This window comes from Betta splendens, chromosome 9 (assembly GCF_900634795.4).
Source record: "Betta splendens chromosome 9, fBetSpl5.4, whole genome shotgun sequence".
Lineage (NCBI taxonomy): Eukaryota > Metazoa > Chordata > Actinopteri > Anabantiformes > Osphronemidae > Betta > Betta splendens.
Genome location: NC_040889.2, coordinates 29,450,728 through 29,474,998, shown reverse-complemented (window position 1 = coordinate 29,474,998; position 24,271 = coordinate 29,450,728). Strand labels below are relative to the sequence as shown.

The 24,271-nt window shown below is 50.3% G+C and overlaps 1 protein-coding gene across 5 annotated transcripts; it reads right to left on the bottom strand.

Annotated features, from left to right (window-relative positions):
• Window positions 1–63: 63 nt before the first annotated feature.
• Window positions 64–24,271, bottom strand: ralgds (ral guanine nucleotide dissociation stimulator). Of its 5 annotated transcripts, none has more exons than XM_029160856.3 (18): window positions 23,505–24,271; window positions 8,907–9,211; window positions 8,764–8,838; window positions 8,203–8,396; window positions 7,854–7,978; window positions 7,568–7,783; window positions 7,379–7,482; window positions 7,210–7,294; window positions 6,054–6,131; window positions 5,852–5,938; window positions 5,732–5,764; window positions 5,525–5,646; window positions 5,282–5,377; window positions 4,996–5,200; window positions 4,791–4,865; window positions 4,450–4,716; window positions 4,078–4,192; window positions 64–3,901 (listed from the first exon to the last, which is right to left on the bottom strand). In XM_029160856.3, the coding sequence occupies exons 1-18, from the start codon at window positions 23,523–23,525 to the stop codon at window positions 3,726–3,728; spliced, it is 2,379 nt and encodes a 792-aa protein (XP_029016689.1). In that variant the 5' UTR covers window positions 23,526–24,271; the 3' UTR covers window positions 64–3,725. The 5 variants fall into 5 exon arrangements, with proteins under 5 accessions (XP_029016689.1, XP_029016687.1, XP_029016685.1 ...); XM_029160854.3 differs by lacking the exon at window positions 23,505–24,271 and adding an exon at window positions 19,148–19,301; XM_029160852.2 differs by lacking the exon at window positions 23,505–24,271 and adding an exon at window positions 17,270–17,913 and having other exon boundaries at window positions 8,221–8,396.

Genomic DNA, 24,271 nt, shown 5'->3' with positions numbered 1-24,271 from the left:
TTAGTTTAAGATTTAAATGTAGGATAATTTGCAATGAAGAAAAATAGGCAATAACAATGAAAGTTTTACTTTTAGAAACTTAATGTTTATTTGTATATACATGAATATATTAATCTATAACCAAGAAAGGAGAGAATGTACAATGCAAAAAAATCTTTATATACAAATCAATAAATAAATGAAAACATAATCTAGGATAGGGTTTGTCTTTGTGTTCTTGGGAAACATAAAACAAAAACAAGACTGCAGTTAGAAAAATGTTTTAAATCCTTGTGTCAAAATGGAAAATGGCACCCGAGCACAGTTCAGAGGAACAAAACACAAAATTCCCAAAAAACAAATAAGAAACACACCACGCCAACTGGTTTCCTTTTTCTTGTAAACGCAGCCTTTTTTGTTCAAAGCCCCACAAAATCAGGTCAAATCACAAAGGGTACGTCATGTCAACACGGCTACAACAACACAGTCCAACATCGACCTCATCAGCACAGAAGCACTTCAGGGTCATGTGAGTTCCAGACTCAGAAAACGAGGAGCCTGAAGGAGATGGAGCTGCTGCAGAAAGCTCCGAACCAAAGCTGCAGAGAAGGAAGTGATGACAGGACCTCCATGTTCAACATTTCTCTTATTCTACACATTCTTATTTCTCTGCTCTACATTTGGCCCAAAACTAATAAAAAGCAATTATCACATTTTTTCATTAGCATGAAAACACACACACACACACACACACACACACACACACACACACACACACACACACAAAGAGTCCTGCTGCTGTAAACGTCAGTGAAGCTTCCCAAACGTTGCAGTGAGTGGTGTTACTCAACGCGTTCAGTAAAACTATGTGTTTGTGAGATTTTTGTTGAAATAAAGCGGAGGCAGAATGATGTCAGCTCCTCCTACACCAGCTGCTGTGTTTCCTCTAGCCTGGACTCGATCTGCAACATAATTTTACAGACTTAACCGCTAACAGCTGTTCTATGCTTCAATGAACAACATGATTGTGAACTCGAGGACACAAGTGGTTTTCTTCTCTGAAACATAAAGGAAGCAAAGGTTGGTTGTGGTGGAGGTGAAGGAACTTACACTGCTGATACTGACTTAGTGCCGTGCTTGTGTTTAAACACTCAATAGAAAATCTGGCAGCAGTTTGGTGGTTAAGACATGAAATACATTAGAAAAAGGAGGAGAAACTCATGAAAGACAGATTTCCAAATCAGCTTCATCTGCAGCTTCTCGCAAACTACTTCCAGGTTTTTCCAAGTGAAATTCTCCACAGGGACAAAGGTCCAGAATATTTTTTCATAGTGTTTTAACCCTTTTTGTTTTCCAGTAAAAAGCCACAACAGTAAACATACAGACACGCTGCACCGCGAGGCAGAGGATCGGACCTTCTCTGTCTTTGCCTGTGGTTTGGCACATGTAGCCAACAACATGGACGTTCACTACACTTCGAAAAGGAGGAGGACACGTTATGTTTTTGCTCACAGTGCTCAACATGACGCTGATCAACAGGCAGAGGGGGTGAAGTGAGAGGGTCAAAGGTCACAGTGTTCAACAAAGCTTTCATGCCACAGTGGCACAAACAACATCCATACAGCCAGACCACGTGCCTCCTGCTGCTCGCCACCATATTACTTTTTTTGTCAGGCTTTCATTCATTTTTAGAGAACAATGAGGTTGATGCAGGCGAAAAAGAAAGAAAAAGGCAGAACACGGTGACAGAACTTGGCTGCAGTGATGTGATGTGACAACTCGTCAGGAAAAATCCAATCTCAGATATTCCGTCATAAAGTGGTTTTGGGGATGAAAGCTGCGCTTTAAATGGATCCAACAGTTGTTTATCTGAGCTTCTCAGGCTAACTAGCATCGCATCCAGAGGTCACGGAGCGTTTCCCATCCTTTGTCAATATGGCAGATTATGCTCAGGTTCTGCCTTGAGCCTTCAGCAGCAGAGAGAGCTCAACCCAAAAAAGACAAGGACATTTGTAACAAGTTACATCTACAATGTGTGAAATCCTATCATCACTTTCATTTTTCTACTTACTTTTACCACTCTGACCACCGCCGTCAGTCACAGAAATGTTTTATCTTCATGCTTTATTTATTTGAAACCACTGGCCTTGTTGTTATGCTTTATTTCCAGGATCCAAAGAAGAACCCCTTTCAAATGACTTGTAGCTGCTGTAAACGTCAATGTGAGCTGACTTTGCATCTGTGTGACCCCAACGTGCAACCATCCATACAAACAGCTTCTGTAAACGGTGCCCAGGTTGCCGGTTGGATTTTCCCTTAAAACAAGCATGAAGGACACAACAAATGAACAGAAGAGTTTGTTGGTCGCGTGCTGGTCGGTTCTCCGGCCTGCAGCCTTCCTGGTTGTTTAGTGAGAGGATCTAACTCCGTTGTGTTCTGCGGTGCGGCGAGCCAGAGAACAGAGAACAGACTCTGGACATGACGTCACACGTGGACATGAGCAATAAGAGAGGAGCCACCATGTTGAAAGAGCTGTGGTCGGATCAGACATCCTTCATCCTGTCTCTTATAATAATAATACTGAAGAATGAATCATATTCACACTGAGTTTTTCAGTAATTTGTATCAGATTTGATGCAACCTTTCCATTGTATAATGAACCATTTTGACTAAATCTGTTACTGGGATCTGCTCATTTGATGCTGTGCAACTTAATTCAAAGGATTCTTAATGTTATATTCTATTTTCATCTATATTTTCTCCCCTCGCATTAACAAGGTTCCAAATGTTGAACAACAATCATTCCAATGACAGCTCTTCTTCCAACATGGCGCCTGCAGAGATGACCTGTTGACCTCCAGAGAAAAGTAGCAGCACCGCACAGTGAAAAGATGAAAAGGATGCACAAAGCAAAATGTAAAAACATGATGCTATTGTGATGAGTCTATTAACAAAATCTCATGGTCCACTTTAAAACAATATACTGCACAGTCGGTGTTCAGTCATATATACACACTGGGTTGTCCTTCGTGATGCAGTGGTTATGGTTCATTAATAAAACACAGACGGCGGCGTGTGACTCATGGCTCTGCCCACACGTCTCCACTCCAGACTGCTTGAGCTTTTGTTTAGGTTTATGGAACATGGCAGCGCTCAGGGGTTCAGAGTTCAGATCTCTTAGTGTCTGGGGTTCCGGAACCAGGGGTTCTGAGAGCAGACGCTCTGTGGACGTCAGGATCCCTGTGGCGTCTGAAAGGGCGGAGGCACACTCTCAACTGAAGCTCCCTGAAAGGTAGAAACACATTCGAACAACCAGCTGGTCCACACGTCTGTGTCTCTTTATGTACACGAAGACGCCTGAACACTGACCAGGAACGCAAACGGAGAGAGGCTGAGAAAAGTGATGATCGAAGGTGCAAAGAGCTCGAAGCTGATCGAAGGATGTTTGAATGTAAACTGTTAAAAGTAGACGACCAGGAACTGAAGCTGCTTCGTCACACGTTGTCTGCCTCCAGCTTCTCACGTTTATCCTGCAACTAGCTGAAGCATTTACAGTCCTCAGAGGGTCCCGATGACACCACAGCTGTTGCTAAGTGCTAAAGTGCTCCTCTGCCTCCTGCTTGGTCATTTCTCCTCCGCCATCACTGTCCCAAGCAAAGCTCAGCCTCTCAGGCAAGGTTCTTCTGAGGAGCAGAGACCAGGGAGGGTTAAAGGGGGCGTGGAGGCAGGAAGTGGTGTGTTTCAACTTAAAAGATCCCTTTAGCGATTTTCAGGCCCTTCTGCTTCATGCGAGGCAGCGTGGAGCTGGCCACGGCCTTGGGCCGCACCGGCCGGGCCAAGCCGCGCTTCTTCAGAACAAAGTCGTAGTTGGCAGTGGAGTTCATGGCGTAGAAGACGTTGGCGTTGTCCGGGATGCGCAGCTCTGAGGAACGAGGAGAAGACACGTGGTCATTCAGAACAAATCTGCTAGAGACAAGACCACGATCAATGCACCGCGACGCTGACCCTTCGCCCACTGTTTGACATAAGACAACAAACATATTCCAGATTCGGACCCAGTGCGGAACCGGATTCACTCAAAACAGAATTCCTCTTTACCCTTGTCCTCGGATATTTTCTGCATCAGCTCGTAGTCCTCGGTCTTCTCTCGCTCCAGGTTGTGTTTGATCATTGCCTTCCTGATAACAGCTGGAGTCTTGTCTTGACTCGTCACCTGAAACAAGCAAAACCAAAACAATGATGTTCTTAGAAAATGCATCAGAAAAACACTCGGGAGAGCTCAGATGCTAAGGTGCGTCCTCTGATATGACAGTGGGTGAAGTGCTGTTTGAGCCACAGGCCACTAGATGGCAGCGCTGTGTACGGCAAGTTTGTCTTGAATCACAACGACTGCCTCATGTTCTGTGTCCTGTCACCAGCTTCCTGCTTGTACAGATGTGCATTTCCAGTCTTACTTCCGTGTTTCCTCACCAGGATGCTTTTGTACATGTTGCCGTTCTCCACGTCCAGGCTGACTCTGATGATGCAGCAGTCGTCCACCTGCTGGTTGTACAGCGGCAGCGACAGCGTGGAGTAGTTGGACACCGCTGACACCGAGCGTTTGTGTGAGCGGGAGGCAGACAGCGGGGTGGAGCAGGAGACGGAGGAGGACGAGGTGCTGCTGGAGCCCGAGGCTGAGCCGGAGCTGGAGCCCATCCCAGAGGTGTCCAGGGACGACAGAGACGTGCACTCCCAGAACTGAGCAGGACACAGAGGACGGTGAGACGTGACAGAAGAAGAGCACAGGAGGCACGTGGAGTCTGTTACGGTACCGTTGAAGTTGTGTCTGCTGGTGGAGCGTCTCTCCCCAAGGCAGAGACGGTGAGTTTCACTGATGGAGTTGACGTCTGGAGACACACAAAAGAGAATGCGGGACGAGCAGAGCCGTCGGTGAACTGGACGTGTGAAGCGTGATGTCAGTGACCTCTAGGTGATGCTAGTTGTCTAGTTGATTCCAGTGGCATCAGCCTTTCTCACCTTCCTTTCATGTCCCTCTGGAGAATCAGACAGGAAGCTGGCGTTCACGTCCTCCAGGTCTGAGCCGCTGGAGCTCACTGAGGTGACGCTGAGCGCGTCGCCGCTGTCGCCGCCGCCGCCCTGGTACGGTCTGTAGTGTGAGTGGTCGAAGGATTTGGAGTGAGAACCTGCGGCGCCGCTGGAACCAGCCTCCGTCAACTGTCGACTGGACAGAGTCACATTTGGTCTGAGAACGCCCGTGTAAATGTCCGTCTCCAGCTCAGGTCTGACCAACGCAGCCACTTACTCGCTCCAGCGCTTCATGATGCCTCCGTTCTTCTTGGCTCTCAGCGTGTTGCTGGCCGACTCCGACAGAGGCTCGATCTCACAGGACAGATGGTAGCTGCAGGAAGAGAACATCGTCTGATGATGATGAAGCGCGAGGCCATTCACGGCCTGTCTGTTCAAGCCTCGTCAACCAGGTATGTCAGTGAACCCATCACGACCTGCTGACCCCGTGTTTAACCTGCTGTGCTGCTGCTGAACTGACCTCTCTGCCTCGCTGAGTTTCTCCACGCCTGCGAACCACTCTCTGAAGTGGCTGTCCTGAGTAAAGCTGTAGTTGTTAGAAGCCAACTGGAGTAGTTTGATCTGCGCGATCACCTCGAACTCCTGCAGGCACAGAACAGAGCAAAGGATCCAGTCACTTGTAGAAAGCTGAAACATCTGAAACACTATTTGAGGTTTCATCATTTACCTTTCTTCTCTTCTCAAAGTTGATCAGTCCGCCCTGTAAATAACATTAAGACATGAGCAAGAGGACAAGACGAAGCCGTCGTCTTCCAGTAACAGTCAGGTGAAGCTAACGGAGTCTGACCTCAGTGTAATCCTTCATGGCAGTGTCCATCATCACCAGGTCAGTCAGGAAGGTCCCCAGGTAAGGAATCGTCCCCTGCATCACCCCCTGTTCAAAGCAGCGCAACCACAAAACGTACTGAAGCGCTGCGACCCTGGGGTGTAAACGTCCGCTCCGGCCACTAGGGGGCGCCGGCGCAGGGAGGTTTGTTCTAAGGACTCACCAGGTCTCGCTGCTGCTGGTGTCTCCTCTGAGCTCGTTTAGGGTTGAGCTCTAGCGTGGCGAACTTGGATGTTCCCTCCTAGAACAGAAGCAGAGAGTCCAGCGTTAAAGAGCCTCAGAGCTGAAGTCCAGCTTCCTGTGTTGTGCTGCCAGGAAGCAGGTGGGGTAAGAAAGTGAATTAGGCTAAACGTTCTTTGGTTTTGAGGTGTGCCGTCTTTTGATGTTGGCTCTATATGTGAGTATGGGACAAAACCCGGCTCCCGGCCTTCGCAGGCACATTCCTCAGAGTGACGCAATGCTTGGAGGCTGCTGCAGCGCGTAACCCGAGCTGAGCGAACGCAGCCGGCCGGAGCAGATACGGCCCCAGGGCAACGCCCTGAGGGCTCCCTCTGCAGAGGCGTGGGGTCAGAGCTGTTATCTACAGCCACCGCGCCTCCCTCCGCTGACGTGGGCAGGGATTCCCCGAGAGGAAGCCCTCTCACGGCACCACAGGTCCGCCAAGCGCTGATGATGATGTTTACATGACCCATGGGGAACTGAAGCCCAGCGTCAAACTAGAGATGTTTGTCTGACTAGTTTCAGCTGTTCAGTAATGTTTGTTACAAACTTAAACCCGTCTGTATCTGATAGAACGAAGCACTCCATGCAGTAACATGGAGAACGGAACCTGTGGGACAGAACCAGCGTCTCTAGGCTTCTGTGTCGCTGCAGCTCCACTGTTCTTAGTCGAAATTTGTTCAGCAGCTGCTGCTGCATCACATTGAGCTGCAACATACGGATCCGCTGCCTGAAACACAGGATGAAGCTCTGTGTCTCCAGACGTTCCCAACTTCATCCTGCCACCACCTCTCCTCTTCTACGTCCGCTGTTTTCCCTCAACTCCTCACTCAAACTTATCATCACTGAGTTGTGCAGCAGTTTTACTGAAGACTTGCCTCAGTACCGATTTTCAAACCCTCTCACTTATACAACACTTATCATTCACTAGATGAACCAGGACAGACTCTCGGGTTCTGGCTCCTGGAGTCTCTGTCCAACCCCAGAAAACATCTCGTCTACTCAACGTCTTGCTCTTCTGTTCTGTTGATGGACCACTGCTGCCTGCTGAGGTTGACTAAGCCTTTTAAACACCAGCCCGTGGAGAAGCTGCGACCCACCTTCACCAGCAGCTCTCGGCTGAGAGAGTAGTTGTTGTCATCTGAGAAGATCTCAGACAGCTCCCGGAAGGTCCGGAAACTCTCCCTGTGGATTGATGCGGAGGACAGAGAATCAAGCCTCTAACATTCACTGCTCCTGGATCTACAGCAAGACGAGCACGAAACCCACCGAGACACCTCCTCCCACGTCCGCTTCAGACGGTGGATGGCGTTGCACTGCAGGGCGGAGAGGATGGCTCGCAATGACGAGAAGTTCTTCAGGATCCGGCACTCCTGAACACAACAAGGCAACGGTCCAGTCAAAGAGGAGACAAAGCACGCTGTGTTTCCGCGTGCGGACCGCGAGCACGCTGCTCACCCGAGCCACGTCGATCCAGCGCTCCAGGAGCCGGGCCCGCTGGTTGGGCTTCAGCGCCGGGTTGCTCAGGCAGGTGGTGATGACACAGTTGGTGACGGAGTTGAACTGGGCCACGGTGGCTCTGATGGTGGGAGCCAAGTGCTCCTTCCCCTTCTTGTCTCGCTGGGACCAAATGCCCCCCAGGCAGTGGTAGGGCACCACCTTCTTGAACAGGTCCTGGAGAAGAATCAGGTTTCAGTCAGTCCACAGAGCATCCGAGGGCGTTTGATGTGTGACGTCCACTCACCGCATCCATGAGCGTGAACTGCTCTGCGACCATGATGGGGTCGAAGGACAGGAAGCTGAAAGCAGGAAGCTCGTCCTCGAAGCCGCTCTCTTCCTGCGTGGCGAACGGGCAGCCCATGTGCTCCCCTGCAGACAAACACACAGCGGCACCTTTCAACACACTGCCTGAATCAGCCCAGTGCGACAGACAGTTCCTGCTCTGCCTCTGGTTCAGCGCTGATAATCTGTCCTGTATCGTCTGTTCTCGTTACAACGTGTGACTTAACGCCGTGTGTACTGATGGCCAGTGCATCAACAAGCCCCAGCCCCCCCGCGGCCCTGCCGGTCCCTCTCCTGTCCTGCCTTCATACCATCAGGATCAGGCTCACACTGCTGTCGCCGGTGGAAATGGGCGAGCAGGTTGCGGGCGCGGCGCTCCAGGTCCGAGCCGGGGAAGTGGAGGTGCAGGTAGGACAGGAGCTGGTGCAGACAGTCGTAGTTGGGAGGACTCCAAAAGTCCTCAGAGTACTGGTCCAGCCACGCGCCCAGGATGGAGGAGACGGTGCTGCAACGCAGGCACAAAGTTAGAGGACGGGAGGAGTGCTCACGGTAGAGTAGTGTAGCGTAGCCTAGCGTAGCACAGCATAGCCTAGGCTAGCATAGCGTAGTGCAGCATAGCATAGCATAGCCTACCATAGTGTAGCATAGCCTAGGCTAGCATAGCGTAGTGTAGCATAGCGTAGCTTACCGTAGTGTAGCATAGCCTAGCATAGCCTAAGATAGCATAGCCTAAGCTAGCATAGCGTAGCCTAAGCTAGCATAGCCTAAGATAGCATAGCGTAGCATAGCATGGCATAGCATAGCATGGCATAACATAGCGTAGCGTAGCTTAGGGTGTGGCTCGCTAGGCCAGGCCTCGGCTCCATACTTACTTTCTGAGCTCTGTGCAGTCGTCCTGGGAGACTCTGTGGGCTGTGGCTGCAGGCACATTCTGGAGCTTGGCATACCTGGAACAGAGGCTGCTGTGATGCACTGACACCAACGAGGTCCTGGGATACGTGTGCTGGCACCGTACCTGTTGAGCAGGAGGTCCAGCACCTGCCTGGTGCTGGCGAAGGAGCGATAGGTGCAGAGGAAGATGGTGACGTAGGTGGAGTCCTTGCCCCTGAAGGCGGACACCATGTACTCCACCAGCCGCTCCAGCGTGCCGGCCTTGATGGTTCGCACCTTGCAGGTCTCGTAGAGGCTAAGGGCCGAGTCCGTGTCCACGCCCAGCCATCGCTGCCCCTTAGTGGCCGACTGGTGAAGCTGCATCTTCCTCAGCGTGATGGTGAAGATGGCGTCCTCCTCGGCCTCCTCGCCGATCTCCTGCGTCGAGCTCTGTGAGGACGAGAGGTCAGAGTGGAAGTAGAGATCTCGCCGTGCTGCTGAAAACACAGCAGCTCCTAAAATATCTGCTAGGAGCAGATTAGAAGGCGCGCGCAGGGAAACGTCCAGCCGAAAACACCCAACATGTCATTTTGGGACAAAGCCCTTTAATTAGAGCATCTCTATGAGTCACGCACACAAACAATAGCTTGTTACAAAACAGAGCTGGACGGCTGGCACTGCAACAGAGCGGCAGCCTGTGTGCACACAACAGGGGATTAACACAGGCCACTTGTGGCATGAATGGGATCTCAGTGGAGCGATGCGTGACGCGGAACACCAGGACGCCACAGGCCTCGTAGGCTCACACCTGTCCTCCAGACTCAACACACATCTACTGTTCATCTGATCTGAGAGCAGCCGAAGAGCGTCTTCATATTAGACTTTGTGCTGAATCACAGCATGCGCAGGGGACACACCCCATCACATCAACAGCATCTGCATCATGAACACACACAACACAAACTCAGCAGCTCAACTTTTCAGGAGACACGTTTACAAGTCGGTTCATGAGAAGCAGAAATACCAGATGCAACACAAACAGCATCTGTATGAACAGACTGCTCAAATGATTAATGAGCCAAACATCGGTTCCATATCATTGTTTAATGTGACGACACAAACAGAAAACAGAAATGAGAGCTTTAAGCAGCGTTTGGAGACAAGCAGGAGCCAAAGGAAAAACCTGGAAACCAACACAAACAAAGCAAACTACCGCTTAATGCAGCACCAGTGACTGACAGCTGTCACTCATCAACACCGGGACCGGGTCTGCGCTGTGGTTCTTAGCAGGTGGGGGGTTGAGGCTTAGGAACAACCCCCTCCTCTCTGCTTCCAGTCACCAGCGCTGAGTTACAGTGGAGTGAATCATCAGGAATGACATGTAATTATGGGCAGCGCCACAGTCATCTGTCACGGCCTCCAGAGAATGAGTCATCCCAGCTCCTCTCCTGGACTCAGTGTGGGGCCGTGATGTGTCTCTGTTGCCATGGAAACAAGAGTATGAGTTTGGAAAGACCAGTGTAATTAGCAAGACACTATCTTGGAGTTTGTTCGTTTACTGAAACTAATGACTGTGTTCAGAATATTTGCTGGCTCAGGTTTTGGTTGGTGTTTGATACAAAATGGGAAACGCTTCAAATGTTCACACAAGCTGAAGTCTGCAGTGAATAAGCAGCAGCTTGAACACGCCGTCCTGTAATAACTTTGTGTTTTATGTACATTCCTGGGTGATCCCGTGTCTCACACAGACCTGGACCCGTGTTCTGGCGGGAGGACGTGTGCTGTAGGTCCAGTAGGTTGAAGAGCCGCTGCAGCTGAGGCCTTGACGGCAGCCGAGGCGCTTATCAGCCCAGGCAGAGGCCGCTATCGCTCCAGGCTCAAGGCCGGCGCTCGCTGCTGCCTCGAACAACGCTCCCATTCATCGGCCTCCAAGCGCAACGGCAGAAACCAGCGTCCGCTGCAAAGGAACCCACGAGCTGCGCCTCACAACCAGAACCCACACCTGTCTCACAGCAGAGTCACTCGCTCACCATTCATCCCTCAGCACCCATGTCACAGAAACCACAGCCAACAGTAAGTCGCCAGGATTCCTTCCATGGGTCGTGAACTTTTAGACCAAAATCTGAAAATGAAAAGTTGCCCTCAGCGAGTGGCATCCAGGAACCCGCCTCCGAGCTCCCAGACGCCGCTTCATGAATGACGGAGCGTAGGTGTGGGCTGCAGGAATGTGAGGAAGAGGAAGCGGTTAGCCATGAACGGATTCAGTGTTTTCAGAGGCTCAGAGCTCGTTACAACTGGACCAGAATGGAGCAGAATGCTTTGGGTCCACACCAGCCGTGACTGAATGTGATGAAACCTCATTTACTCTGCTGAACAGGTCCTATTCCTGCAGCGCAGCCCCCGGCTCAGCTGTTAGCGCTACGCACATTCCTTCCAGCTGATGTCACAGCCCAGTTTACTGGATCCTGGCTGCAGAGAAGGTAGAACCTGGAGGTGGTTCTGATTCCTGCCTCCACTTCTAGGCTTTGGCTCTGAGAGCTCCTCCATCTGCCGCTGATTTAAATCCTGGCTAATGACTCACCTCCACCGTTTACGTCTGAAGCTAATGACATAACTGCTCCACATTAGCCGCGACAGCATCTTCGCTGGTTAAATCATTTGGCCCGTTCTGCTCCAAATGCATGGTTCTAGACACAATACAACAAGTCCATGTCCTAATAATAAATGAGACAGGAACAAACTGGACTAAACACACAAAGACAGAAGAAACCCCTGCGCTGTGTTCAGAGACATCTGTTAAATGGCGATGCCTGTAAACACACCTGCTCTGCTTCCGAAGGCAGATCTCAGAGCAGATCTGAACGGACCACACGGGAAACTCCCAGCAGAACGCCAGAACCAGCAGCCAAACAAAGACAACAATGGTGCACATCCACTCCAGCCCCGTCCAGCGGCGCAGCTTCCCTGCAACAATGAGGACCGGGTGGGATCATGTGGAGGCAGAACCCAGTGAAGACATGAAGACGCGATCCAGGCCGAACGTGACCATCGTGGACTGGACCGGAACGGAATGTCTATAAAAAGGCTGGAAACGTGGCTCAAACTGGATCCACTGGCTGCTACTGGGACGATGCTGTGAATTAAACCAAAGCCCTCCAGAACCTGGGAAGGTTCTCTGTCTGTGTCTGTTGATCGTCTGAGCACTTCCTGCGCTGCACTGGATGAAAGGGCGACGACGGCTGAGTGACTCTCCAGATGGTTTCAGAGGCAACGAGCAGAGAAACAGGGGGGCAGACAGACAGGCAGGCAGACAGGCAGACAGACAGACAAGTAGACAGACAGGCAGGCAGGCAGACAAGTAGACAGACAGACAGACAGACAGACAAGTACACAGACAGACAGACAGGCAGGCAGGCAGGCAGACAGACAGGCAGACAGACAGGCAGGGAGACAGGCAGACAGACAGGCAGGCAGACAAGTACACAGACAGGCAGACAGACAGGCAGGCAGACAGACAAGTACACAGACAGACAGACAGACAGGCAGGCAGACAGACAGACAGGCAGGGAGACAGGCAGACAGACAGGCAGGCAGACAAGTACACAGACAGACAGACAGACAGACAGACAAGTACACAGACAGACAGACAAGTACACAGACAGACAGACAGACAGACAGACAGACAGGCAGACAGACAGACAGGCAGGCAGACAGACAGGCAGACAGGCAGGCAGACAAGTACACAGACAGACAGACAGACAGGCAGACAGGCAGGCAGACAAGTACACAGACAGACAGACAGACAGACAGACAGGCAGGCAGACAGGCAGGCAGGCAGGCAGGCAGGCAGGCAGACAAGTACACAGACAGACAGGCAGGCAGGCAGGCAGACAGACAGACAGACAGACAGACAGACAGAGAAGCAGGCAGACAGAGAGAGACAGACAAGTACACAGGCAGACAGACAGACAGACAGACAGACAAGCAGGCAGACAGACAGACAGGCAGGCAGGCAGACAGACAGGCAGGCTTCCAGGTTAACATAGTTAACTATCTGTTAACTCAGCCCACTGAGTCTCTGCAGCTGAGACCTCTCCTCCCGCTGGTCCGTTTGGCTCAGGGAACCGTCCCAGCCTCAGATCTCACATTAAAGTGAACTAGGACCGTGCACTTTCTGGGTGTGTAATAAGAAATGATGCGACTCTTGTCCATGTGGGAAAAAAGTGAGCCGACCTGTGAGTCAGTGTCAGCTTTGAATGTTACAGGAGCTCTGTGCATCTGATCTGAAAGGCTTCATCACTGAGCTGATTACAGACCAACTCCACCACATCAGAAAACAGCGGAGCGTGAAGGTGAAGGCAGTCGCAGAGAACAAGGCCTCTGTTGTTCTGAACCAGCCCGGACCTGCGGGCCTCCATCACATCTAACTACACATCTTGTTCTTTTAGACACAGACTCAACGAGCAACTGTCACAGTTTGGTCCCAAACCTGCTGGTTTCCTCCCGTCAGAGCCCTCTGACCTCTGACCCTACCCTTAATTGGGACTATTTTTAGTATGAATGTCTTGTTGTACTGTGAATTGTTTGGCTGCAGCTTTTTCCATCTGTGTCACTTTTGTTTACTTGGCCCCCATTAAAAAGCAATTAGAGAGAATCAGATGACGTTGTTGCTGTTTCACATCAACTTGACAAAAGATTTATAAAAGTGATCCTTCAATATGAAGGTTTGAATAGTGACCTAAACAATCCTTCCACAGATTGGGACCAAAAAACTCAACCCTTTTGCTTATTTCTCTGCTAGAACCCGGTTTTAGCTGATACATTTTGCAGGTCAGACCTTTTGTCACAACGAACAATAAAAGCGTTAACTGGGGCAGCGCAGCAGTAACGTGATCAGCTGATGAACCTTTTCTCAGCCACGGTGACTACGTGACGCGGAGCCAGAGGGCTCAAAGACGCGACCCGGCGCAGAACCAGCGCAGAACCAGCGCAGAACCAGCTCAGAACCAGCGCAGAACCAGCACAGAACCAGCGCAGAACCAGCACAGAACCAGCACAGAACCAGCTCAGAACCAGCGCAGAACCAGCACAGAACCAGCACAGAACCAGCTCAGAACCAGCGCGTTCTCCTGGGCCGCAGGAGAAAGGCAGCATCTGAGGAGAAGCGCGGCCTCGGAGATTAAGCGTTAGGTAATTGTGTTAGAGGAGAGGATGAGATTAGAGGAGACGAAGCAGAGCGGTCTCTCTCCTTATTAAAGACAAGCAGAGGAACCAGCAGCTATTATGACATCACATAAATATGATTACTCATCCTCCCTCCTTCTGGCGCTGACACAGTCCTGCTGCCACGGAGAAACTACGTCTCCGTCCTACTCTGAGGAGGAAAACTCTTAACTACTGCTTAACTACTGCTTAACTACTGCTTAACCACTGCTTAACTACTGCTTAACCACTGCCGAGCTGCTCACAGCATCAGGGTGATGTCAGTCATGCCGTCATAAACCGCAGATCGGGTGCTTTATTCGTCCCGTGGCCTTAGACTGAGGCAGAGGTGCCGGGTTCGGCTTGGGGGCGCTGGGCCAAGCAGGCTGGTTCTGCAGCAGTGTGATCCACGGCCTCAACCAGCCTTTAGTCTGCCTCGATGAACGTGTTCAGATCTATTCCTCCCCACCCGCCTCCCGGAGCGGTCCCTGGACTCTCCTCACCTCCATCAGCGGCAGGTCCGGGTCCAGGTGGGTGAAGCTGTGCAGCACCACCGGGCTGCGGTCCTCCACCACCTCCAGCTTCACGCCGTCCCAAATGCTCCGAACCTTCCATGACGAGTCAAACATCTCGACCAGCTGTCCCGACGTGACGCCGCGCGCCCCGGTTTGAATTCCCGAGAAATGGACCATGGATGCTCGCGCAGGCGAGTGTTCGGTTAAAGCGACATTTTCACCGATCCGGTTCGAGTTCTGGGGTGAACAGTGCCCGGTGCTGCCCGAGGCCGCAGCGGCTCTGTGGGATCATCGCAGCCGTCTGAAGCGATCAGCAGAGGCGTGACTCAGACCGGAGCTTCTCTAAGCCCCGCCCACAGTCTGCGCTGCCTTCACGGTTGTGGGAAATATAATGAGTGAAAGGATTCTAATTCTGCAGTATTTATTTACTACTCGAAAATAACAACGCAACGCCATATGAAAGGAAATAACACAATCACTACAATATATAAAGCTATATAAAAATCACCAGGGATCAAGATTAGAGCCTCATTCATGAGATTTCTGCAGAAATACCTTCACATTCTCAAGGTTAACTCGTGTACAGAGTAGAGGAGAAAACAGTTTCATTCCTTTCACCAAAGCTTCTGGAACAACTACACAACTTGTCATCCTTTGTAGCTACATGTAAAACATTTATGCAAAACGATACAAACCACCAAAACAGATATGAAGGTTGTCTGATCTCTAAGCAGTAAACAATAGTCAACAAATACATGCAGTATTGCAGTGAGCATGAACTACGAGGTGTCCCTGAAGGCGTCATGCCTCAGTGTCACTATGGCAGCATGATGACATGAAAGTACAAACACGGTGATGAGCTGCTGAAGTGGAGTAAACGCCACTGTTTTACTGGAAGGACACGCTCCGACAACACGTACAAAACATCTGCAATTTCAAATAAACATATAAAACTCGACTGTTCATTTGATAGATTGATTGCTTTCTGTTACTGAAGTAAAACTGCAGTAAAGCTTTATTGAAGCACAGTTCTAGTAATAACCTAATTTAATAGAAACCCAAAAAAAGTTCTTTATAAATGGACCAACAACTTCAGTTTGTCAGCAAACGTCGCTGCAGGAGCGTCTTTGTTTTGACATCAAACACTGCCTCCTGCTGGACCCTAATGTCTGCAACAGGCACCTCAAGCCTCACCGACGCGTCCATCGCCTCAGCACGACAGCTTCTAAGTCCACGACAGCCTAAACTACCATCACGCACCGGCATTTTATACATAATTAATCACAAGCCGTAACTAATCAGGTTCTTGATCCAGGCTCCGGCACCGAAAGGAAGAACAGGTGTGTAAGAGATGGAAATAAAAACGCGCTTCGTGGGTCCGGCCACAAACACGTGTGACCTCCGCTGCTGCGCTGCACAGCCCACACATCTGCAGCAGCTGCAGCAGAAAACACCAAGTCTGAGCAGAAGGGAGACGCTCACCAACAGCTGGGCATGAGCTTAAACCTGGGCGTGGAGGTTCCATCAGCTTTACAGCTGCTTCACGCAGGCACACGTCACCTTAAAAAGCCCAGAGGAGAAGGAGCCACGGTAATAACGTGAGGCAGTCGCTCTGACTGCGCTACACACTGGAAAAAGGACTGATTAAAGCTGCAGTATCTGCGTCTACATGTGGTGTGCGTTTTGTGTGGGATTATTAAAGCAGTTTGTCTGTGAAACGGGCAGAAAGCACAAAGACGCCCAACTTTCAGCTCCTCTTCTATCTGTTGGAAATCGAGAGCAGAAGATGTCGTTGCGCTGTCGCTTCACAAAGCAACACAAATTCTTATATGACGCAGGTCAGACACTGACAAGATGCAACATCAGCAACCAACAGGGATAAATCATGGCCCGGGTCAAGTCCCAGTCAGAGTCAACACAACTGCTGGAAAAGTGCTGTCATGGCTTCATTTAGCAGGACTCTGCCCCCCCAGTGGAGGCTCAGTGGCCAGAAGTGGAGGCCTGTGGTTGTGCTGGGCCGCTGCCAGGAGCACAATGTTCCCCAGAGCCCCACGCACAATAAATCTGCAACTAATAAAAGGCAAAAGGAGGCAGTTATGCAACAGGAAGAAACAGAGGCTCAAAATGAAGATCTGATGAATCCATTCTGCAAATGCAACGTATGCGACATAAGGTCTCACTGAAATCCTGCATCAACGGCTGCAGGAGCGTCGAGTCCTGAGCCACAAGGCCCACGGCAGCTCCGCAGGATGATTGACAGGTGTTGGGGGAAGTACAACCTGAGCGAGAGAGTAGGAGCACGAAGGCGCAAACATGAGCCTTTCCAGAATCCAAGGCCGCCTCGTCCCAGATCAGGTCAGAGCGTGTGATCCACGTGTGATCTGATGAATCTGTTTCCGCAGCACAAGGCTCAGTTTTCAGAATCTCTTCAATGTCTAATGATTTTACAGCTCTTCTATTGGTTCTCAGTCGCATGTGAACATATTTACAGAAATCATTTTCACCACCCGGAACCAGACAAAGTGTGACCTTTTAAGAGCGTTTGCCAGTAATTCATAGATTTGAGCCTCACTGACGGTGAAGTCGGAACGGAACCAGTCACCACATGAAGCCAGAGCAAACCACCACCGAAGAATGTAACTTTAACCTGGGAACTGCTCTGCCGACTATGATCTGACTACTCTGCGATCCCGAAAAAAGACCTGTGGCTTCAGAACCGTTCGGGTTCAGTCCGTAACAACGTGTTTGTCAGAGACTAAAGCTCCGCTCGGTCAGAGAACATGAAGCCAACCTGCCGTCCTGCTCCGCTCAGTACTGGTCCCTGGTAATAATCCTCTCCGTCCCAGTGGACCGCGGTCCTGAGCAGCAGTCCACACGTCCACCGGCTCCAGCACCACATCCCGGCTCCCTTCAGAACCGCAGCAGAACTCCCGGGATCCAAACAGTGCCTGCTGATCCCTGGGTGCTCAGACTGGCTGAACCCCAGCGGAGTCCCACATGTTGACTTTACCAGCTGTGTCAACAGGGTGAGGAACAACACGGGAAACATTAACCCATGCCGGCGAAACCACAAAACAGGATCCAGCAGGGAAGCGGGTCAACGCAGCTGTGGGTCGGCTGAACAGAAAATGAAAGCGGAGGATGAGCCAGTGAGGAAGGCACCGCCACGCGCAGCCCAGAGCTCAGCCTCCAGTTACAGTCATCAGCTCCTTCATTCATGGACCCAACGTCAAACCTCCGGTCCTCACGCGGGAGTTCAGCTTTGATGCTTTTTGTTTACTTGAACCGAACCTACAGAGAGAGGGTCCAAACAAATAGGCCAGAGTCCAAGCATCAGGTTCAACTTCACCGTGACCTGAACGTCACAGTTCCGTGAGCAGGAGTCTTTGTGCCACAGGAACCCAGAGCAGCAGCTGTTCACAGCCAGCGAGCTCCTTGCTCGCCCCTCGCTCACCCCGCTCGCTCCTCGCTCGCTCCTCGCTCGCCCCTTGCTCACCCCGCTCGCCCCTCGCTCGCCCCTCGCTCACCCCGCCCGCCCCTTGCTCGCCCCTCGCTCGCCCCTCGCTTGCTCCTCCCTCGCCCCCGCTCGCCCCTCGCTCGCTCCCTTCCTCTGTTCAGCGCCTGGAACCGCTCCGGTTTGAGGTCCAACGAGTGTCTGCACCTAGAACAGACCCAGAGGCCACGCCGGAACCAGGCCGCTGTGGTTCTACTCATGTCCGTCCTGGATCCTGATCAGCCGTCCTTTAAAGCAGATGCAGCAGGAACCGGCCACAGAATCCGTCTGCCCCGTTTACAGTAACAAGTCAACGAAGCTGTTTCAGGGAAACCAACTTCCTGAAATTGCGCCCACTTTTGAGCAATAAATCAAATGAACAAACAGTGAAGCTGTTATTTTCGAGTTTCGTGTCATCTTATTTTTTATTGTTTCCTCTGTTCCGTCTCCCAGTTTGCTTCACCTCTGGAGCCGGTGCTCTGACCCGTTGCTCCTGTTCCTACAATAGAGCGGGCACAATGTAGGAAAGTTGCAGATATGATGCGTGTCTGGTTTTCTGTGATGATGCCTCGTTATCAACACGTCTGCAGACGTCTTCACTTCCTTTGGAGCCAGTTCTGCTGCTCTAAACGCAACACGAGGCTTCACACTAAACCTGAACAGGAACCGCTCGCTTTCAAATGTGAAACCTATAGTTTGGGACAAAAAGTAAATGTTTGTCAGAAAGCATCACACACACGCTGGTGCTGGTTCAGCAGAGACCGTGTCCTCAGAAGAATCCAGGCCACATGAAACACGATGAGGCGTCAGAGGCCTGAGGGAGAACAGATTCCAGCTCTGAGCGAGTCACAGCGGCGTGTGTGGAGTCAGGGCTCGTTTGCTCTGATTATGTAGCAGACACCGTCATTACACCACACGTAGCCGTTAGCCTCGCTGAGCATCACCGCCTCAACACACACTTCATGCTTGACGGGAGCGGCTGCCCTGGGATTAAAGCAGACAAGACCAGACTCGCCAGACGTCAGAGGCACCGGCTGCAGTCTGCAGTCAACGCCTGCGCCGTGGAAGCTTTCACACGTAGCCAGAACTAAAGGTGAAGCTGAGCCGGCTTCACGGCTGCGCTGGGACCAGTCTGCATCCAGCTGCATCCAGCTGCCTGCTGCCTCAAACACTCACCAGGTCGTCCAGGATGCTGACGGGGAAATCCAGCATGCACATCCTGACCGGCTGAGCCAGGGCTCTGTGGAGGCTGAACGCAGGCTTGGCCTCCATGCTGAGCGCAGCCCCGCGCGTCTGCTCCAGCCAACGCCACCAGACGAGCAGAGAAAGCAGGGAAGTCCCCGGGCGCAGAGGAGAGGAGACGGCCCCTCCCCTACTCCCCTCCTCCCTCCCTCCCCTCCCTCACCAGGGGACGTCTTGGCTGTCAGCAGGTGTTGCCCAACAGCTCGGCGGCGCTCAGCTGTTTGCTTTCGCTCTCTCCCGTCACGTTGAGCTCAGGAGCGTCCACCAGCGCAGACGCAGACGCAGTGCAGACGCAGCGCAGACGCAGCGCAGACGCAGACGCAGCACAGACGCAGTCGCAGCACAGACGCTCTGACTCCGCTTCATTCTGCTGCAGCGATTTCATCAGGAGGACGGCTGTCCATTAGCGGCAGAGATTCCAGCCACCTCCTCGCTCCTCATCTGTGATGATGAAGCTGCTCAGCCACAGCAGCCGTGGCCGTAGGGGTGAAAACCCAGGTTCAACCAGTGGACCAACCCCATTCCACAGATAAACAAGTCTCAGGTCTCACATTCATGATTCACCGGACGTTTTTATTTTATTTCACCGCAGCTTCCACCTTCCAAAGCCTCTCTCTCGTCTGTGATGTTCCTTTGTTTCCTCCCAGTACCAACGTGATTTTAAGGTTGATGCAACTCGTATTCCTGATCATCATTTCAGGCTATTGCATCAACAGATCAAGAAACGAAAAATGCATAGAAAAAAGTTCAAAGGCAACAGCAAAGTGATAAAACAGAAGTTTGTTTGTTTTCCAGAAGGAAACACTTCATCTTTTATTCTTGCAAATAGCTTCACATTTGGTCTTCTGTTGACTCCCCTGCTTCATTTCTGCTCATTTATTCTCAGACGTGTAGATTTAACGAAAGCTTCACAAAACAATCCCGTTCATTTCAGTGTTTTCACTGGAATCGGTTTCAGGAAACAGGAGTCTGTCTGAAATATCTTCACCTCCAGGTTGATGTAATATTGACATTTGGTGTCTGATACCATCTTAGCATCACTCAGGCTCACTGTGCAAAGGCATCATCCACCTGAACCGTCTCCTGTATGTAGGTCGAGCAGCTTTTACCCCAAATGGCTAAAAAGACAACCTAAAAGCAAAACAACGGCCTCGGACCTGCGATTCTGGTTCTAAAAGCCTCTCAGGTTGAGTTTGACCTCACACGCGGCACAAGCTCTGCTTCACCGCTGCTGTGACCACAGGCAAGCATCCATGATGTGTAATCATTAAGCCAGAAATAGGTTCAGAATAAACACAGCACTGCAGCGTCAGTGTGAAGACGTCCTGACTGCAACAACAAAGACGTGACTGGCGCCTGTTCACGCACCAGACAGATCCAGAACAGGTTAGAAGAATAAAACCTGAGTCTTACATTTATTCACCGTATATATATCAAAACGTTAAAGTAACATTAGGTTAAAGTACGTGAGTGAAGCAGTTGTAAGCGGTGTGTTTGACTCATTTAATTAAAACCTAATTACCCCTTAAACAGCACAGGCTGAAAAACAGAGTATTGTCTTTACATCATTCAATAATATTTGAGTGTTTACTGGCTCTGAGTCCAGATCGGGAGTCCAGGGGGCGATTCACATGCAAATGCTGTTTTGATTTAAAAGTGCAGCAGCAAACTGAAGCTGAAGCTGAAGATGAATTCCTGCTGCTGCCACTTTTCAGATCACAGAGACAGTAGAAGAAAAAGGAGGAGAAGCAGTGAAGGAGCAGCTGAAGAGGGCCTGAAATACCACTGGGGACTCCTTTCAGATGCAGAGGCCGTCCCACAGCTCAATACTGTAGGAGAGCGGTTGTCATGGGAACAGGGAGGCAAAGCCAGCCGTCACTGGGCTACATAAGACCAGACGCCTCCTCTTCCCACTACACAAACCGAGCCAGAACAGGAATCCTGCAAGTTCCTGTGGACGGTGGACAAAAACAGGACGGCCTCACTTCATCTGAGACAGACTGGACCACATCACAACTGCTGTCATTGTGATGCTGTCTGGTTGAAAGCCAACTAAGAGCCACAGTGATGCTCACGCCCCAAAGCCCAGAGCAGCTCAACATGCAACAGGAGAATCAGAATCACAGACTCAGCAACATTCCAATAGATGTGGAGAAAGCTGCTAGCTGCTCCTTTGCACTGAATGGACAAAGAAAGGCAGGGATGGGTGCTTGCAGGCTCTACGATGAGATGAGCTGAGCTAAGCTAAGCTACGCTAAGCTAAGCTAAGCTAAGATAACTAAGCAGCTTCTGGCTCTAGATCTGTGTCTACATTTTTTTCTGAAGGGAAAACTCTGGTCAGTGAAAACAGTATCTGATCTGGACACTGGAAATTACAAACGTGGACCATGAGTTTTAAAAGAGCAGACAGGAGAAAAAAGAAAGACGAGAGCAGACAGACAAACAACAGAGGAAGAGCTGCTGCACTTTGCAATACTGTCCATAGTCCACAGAAACAGGGTTTTCAAGGACACACACACACACACACACACACACACACACACACACACACACACACACACACACACACACACACACACACACACACACACACACACACACACACACACACACACAGAACGCTTCTGAAAGGAACAGAGAGGAAAAAACCCTCAAAGCCTCAGGACTCAAAACCGGGAAGAAAATGTCTGATTCCTGTCACATTCCATCAGACAAAGAAGTCAGATATGCTTGGAGTTAAGTCAAGTCTCTAGTTTAGCAACAAAAAAACCTCATTTTCAACTCTACTTTATCTACAGTTCCTGCCACGATGGAGACAAAAAGCCAAAAACACATTACAAACGCAGATAAACGCTAATAATAGAAGCCAGAGGAAACAGAAGTTACACAGACAGAGAACAGAGAATAAGGAAGAGTGTTTACAGAGAATTCCAGGCGTGTGTTAAACTGGAGCAGTGGGAAGCCCAACATCCTCATCCTGCTGCCTCAGGAGCCTCAGCTGTGACCTTTGACACAATTCATCACATTGACTCATGGCTCATCAACAGACAGCAGCGCCTGTCACAATGATACAGTATATACACAGCTCTGCTTTCAGCTGAGCTTTAGATTTCACTGCTAAAGTTGCAGACGTTCTTTTCTTTGAACAGCAGGAGATCAACTCCAGAGAAACAGTTAATCAATATGAAACTATTTGTTGGGCTGGATTAATTTGCTGCAGAGAGATTAATGGATTAACTGACTGATCTCCAGATCAAAACACATTTCTACTGCTCATCAGTGTCTCCTCTACAGAGACAACACATCTCTGAGGCTGTGACACATCATTGATGTGTCAGCTTTCATTTTTGGTCCTCGTCGCTGCTTTGGGCCTGAGAGGCAGGAACCCTGTGAGCAGCCTAACGCACCGCCCGCCGCTGGACAGGGAAGGTTACGAGCTGCAGGGATTGAAGGACGTTTCCTGGAGGGAGGAGAGCGTCATTGACTTTAGGCACCAAAAACACCAGTTTTTATATTTATATTTATATTTAGCCCAAAGCATTCATGAAAAACTGTAAATGAATAAGTTCAGCTAATTCCTCAAGTTCCATATAGTTAATTATATATAACAAAGCCAATATTGCTCTAAATTCCTCAAATGCGGTGCTTAATCGTTACATAATTACGTTATTTCTATTAGTGTCATTCAGTTCAATAAATTAAATCTTTTTTTTAGGGATTAAAAATAAACACAGAGGAAGCTGTGTGCATTTTGCATGATTCTGCTTTCATCTGTTGTATTTTAATCTTCTGCTAAAGCAGCGGGTTGAATCTAGTAATAAAAAGTCCCACTACAAATAAATACAGACGTGCACAACCATCAGTTTGATGTTACAGGTCTGGTCCTGAGTTGTTCCACATGTGCCCCATTAATTCTCACACAGATTTATAGGAAGAAATGCTGGAGGCTGCAGTGTATATAATGTATTTAGTATATAGTATAGTATAGTATAGTATAGTATAGTATAGTATAGTATAGTATAGTATAGTATAATAATAATAAATATCGATGCCGCTGTGGGACCAGAACCAAGGTAAGGTTCTTTTTCCATTGTGGTACCGGACGCACTCCGTTTTCCTGGTTATCACCTCAAGTGAAAGCAGCGCGTAATTAGCTGAGCATCAGCTCACACTGGGTCCAGACTCTGTTAACGGTTCTACTGAGCAGCGGCTGATTATTCATGCGATCAGCTGAGCGGTACCGGAACCACCTGAGCTGATGCCAGCGAGCCCAGGTGCACGTCCGTTTTACCTGTTTCTCCAGCATGATCATTCTCTCGGTTTCATGGCCTTCGTGGAGCGTGTATCCGTGCGAGTCAGACACTCTCTCCCGGTGCCAGCTTCTCGTTCTTCACGGATGAAAAATAAAAACAAATAAATAAATAAATAGCCGGGGGAAGAAAAATGAAGGGTAACCGATGCTCGCAGCTACCGATGGGAGGCTAAAAGACATCCGCGGGGGTTTCTCCAGCATGTCCACGAACGAAGGCAAAAGGCGTTAACGGGTTTATTGGTCAATTCAACCGGGGACGAGGGAGACGCCACCGACGGCGAGCACGGGGCTAGCCAGCGTTAGCCTGCTAGCGTTAGCCTGCTAGCCAGCTAGCTGAAGCCAGCGGTTATCAAAAATGGACTTGTCTCCTCCTGCCTTCATCCATCGCCGCTTCCCGTCGCTCCGGTCACGCTCGTGGAGAAGACGCAGCCGAAAAGTGCCCTCCAGCACCGGCTCTCCCGAGCACAGAAGACGCCATCCCAGCGCGGAGCGGTGGTCCTTCCGAGGGGCAGACGTGTCGCTTGATCAGAGCAGCGATGCTTAAATGGATGCTGCTGCTGAGGGGAATCTCTGCTTTCACCGAGACAAGACGCTGCTGCTGCGGTCAGAGAAACAAGAGCAACTCCGATTTACGACGTTTATGAACGCACCACATGTATCACGACACGGAGCCAGAGAGACGCCCCTGAACACAACGCAGCCTTTTCAACAAACAATAGTCCACAGAAAATAATCAAACACTAATA

Excerpts from the sequence above, each read along its gene's own strand:
- ralgds (XM_029160851.2), bottom strand. The coding sequence starts at position 17,527 with ATGTTTCCCGTGTTGTTCCTCACCCTGTTGACACAGCTGGTAAAGTCA. Across the intron at positions 8,839-8,906 it reads CTGGACCTCCTGCTCAACAG|GTATGCCAAGCTCCAGAATG; the intron begins GTACGGTGCCAG and ends CCTCTGTTCCAG. Across the intron at positions 4,193-4,449 it reads ACATGTACAAAAGCATCCTG|GTGACGAGTCAAGACAAGAC; the intron begins GTGAGGAAACAC and ends TGCTTGTTTCAG.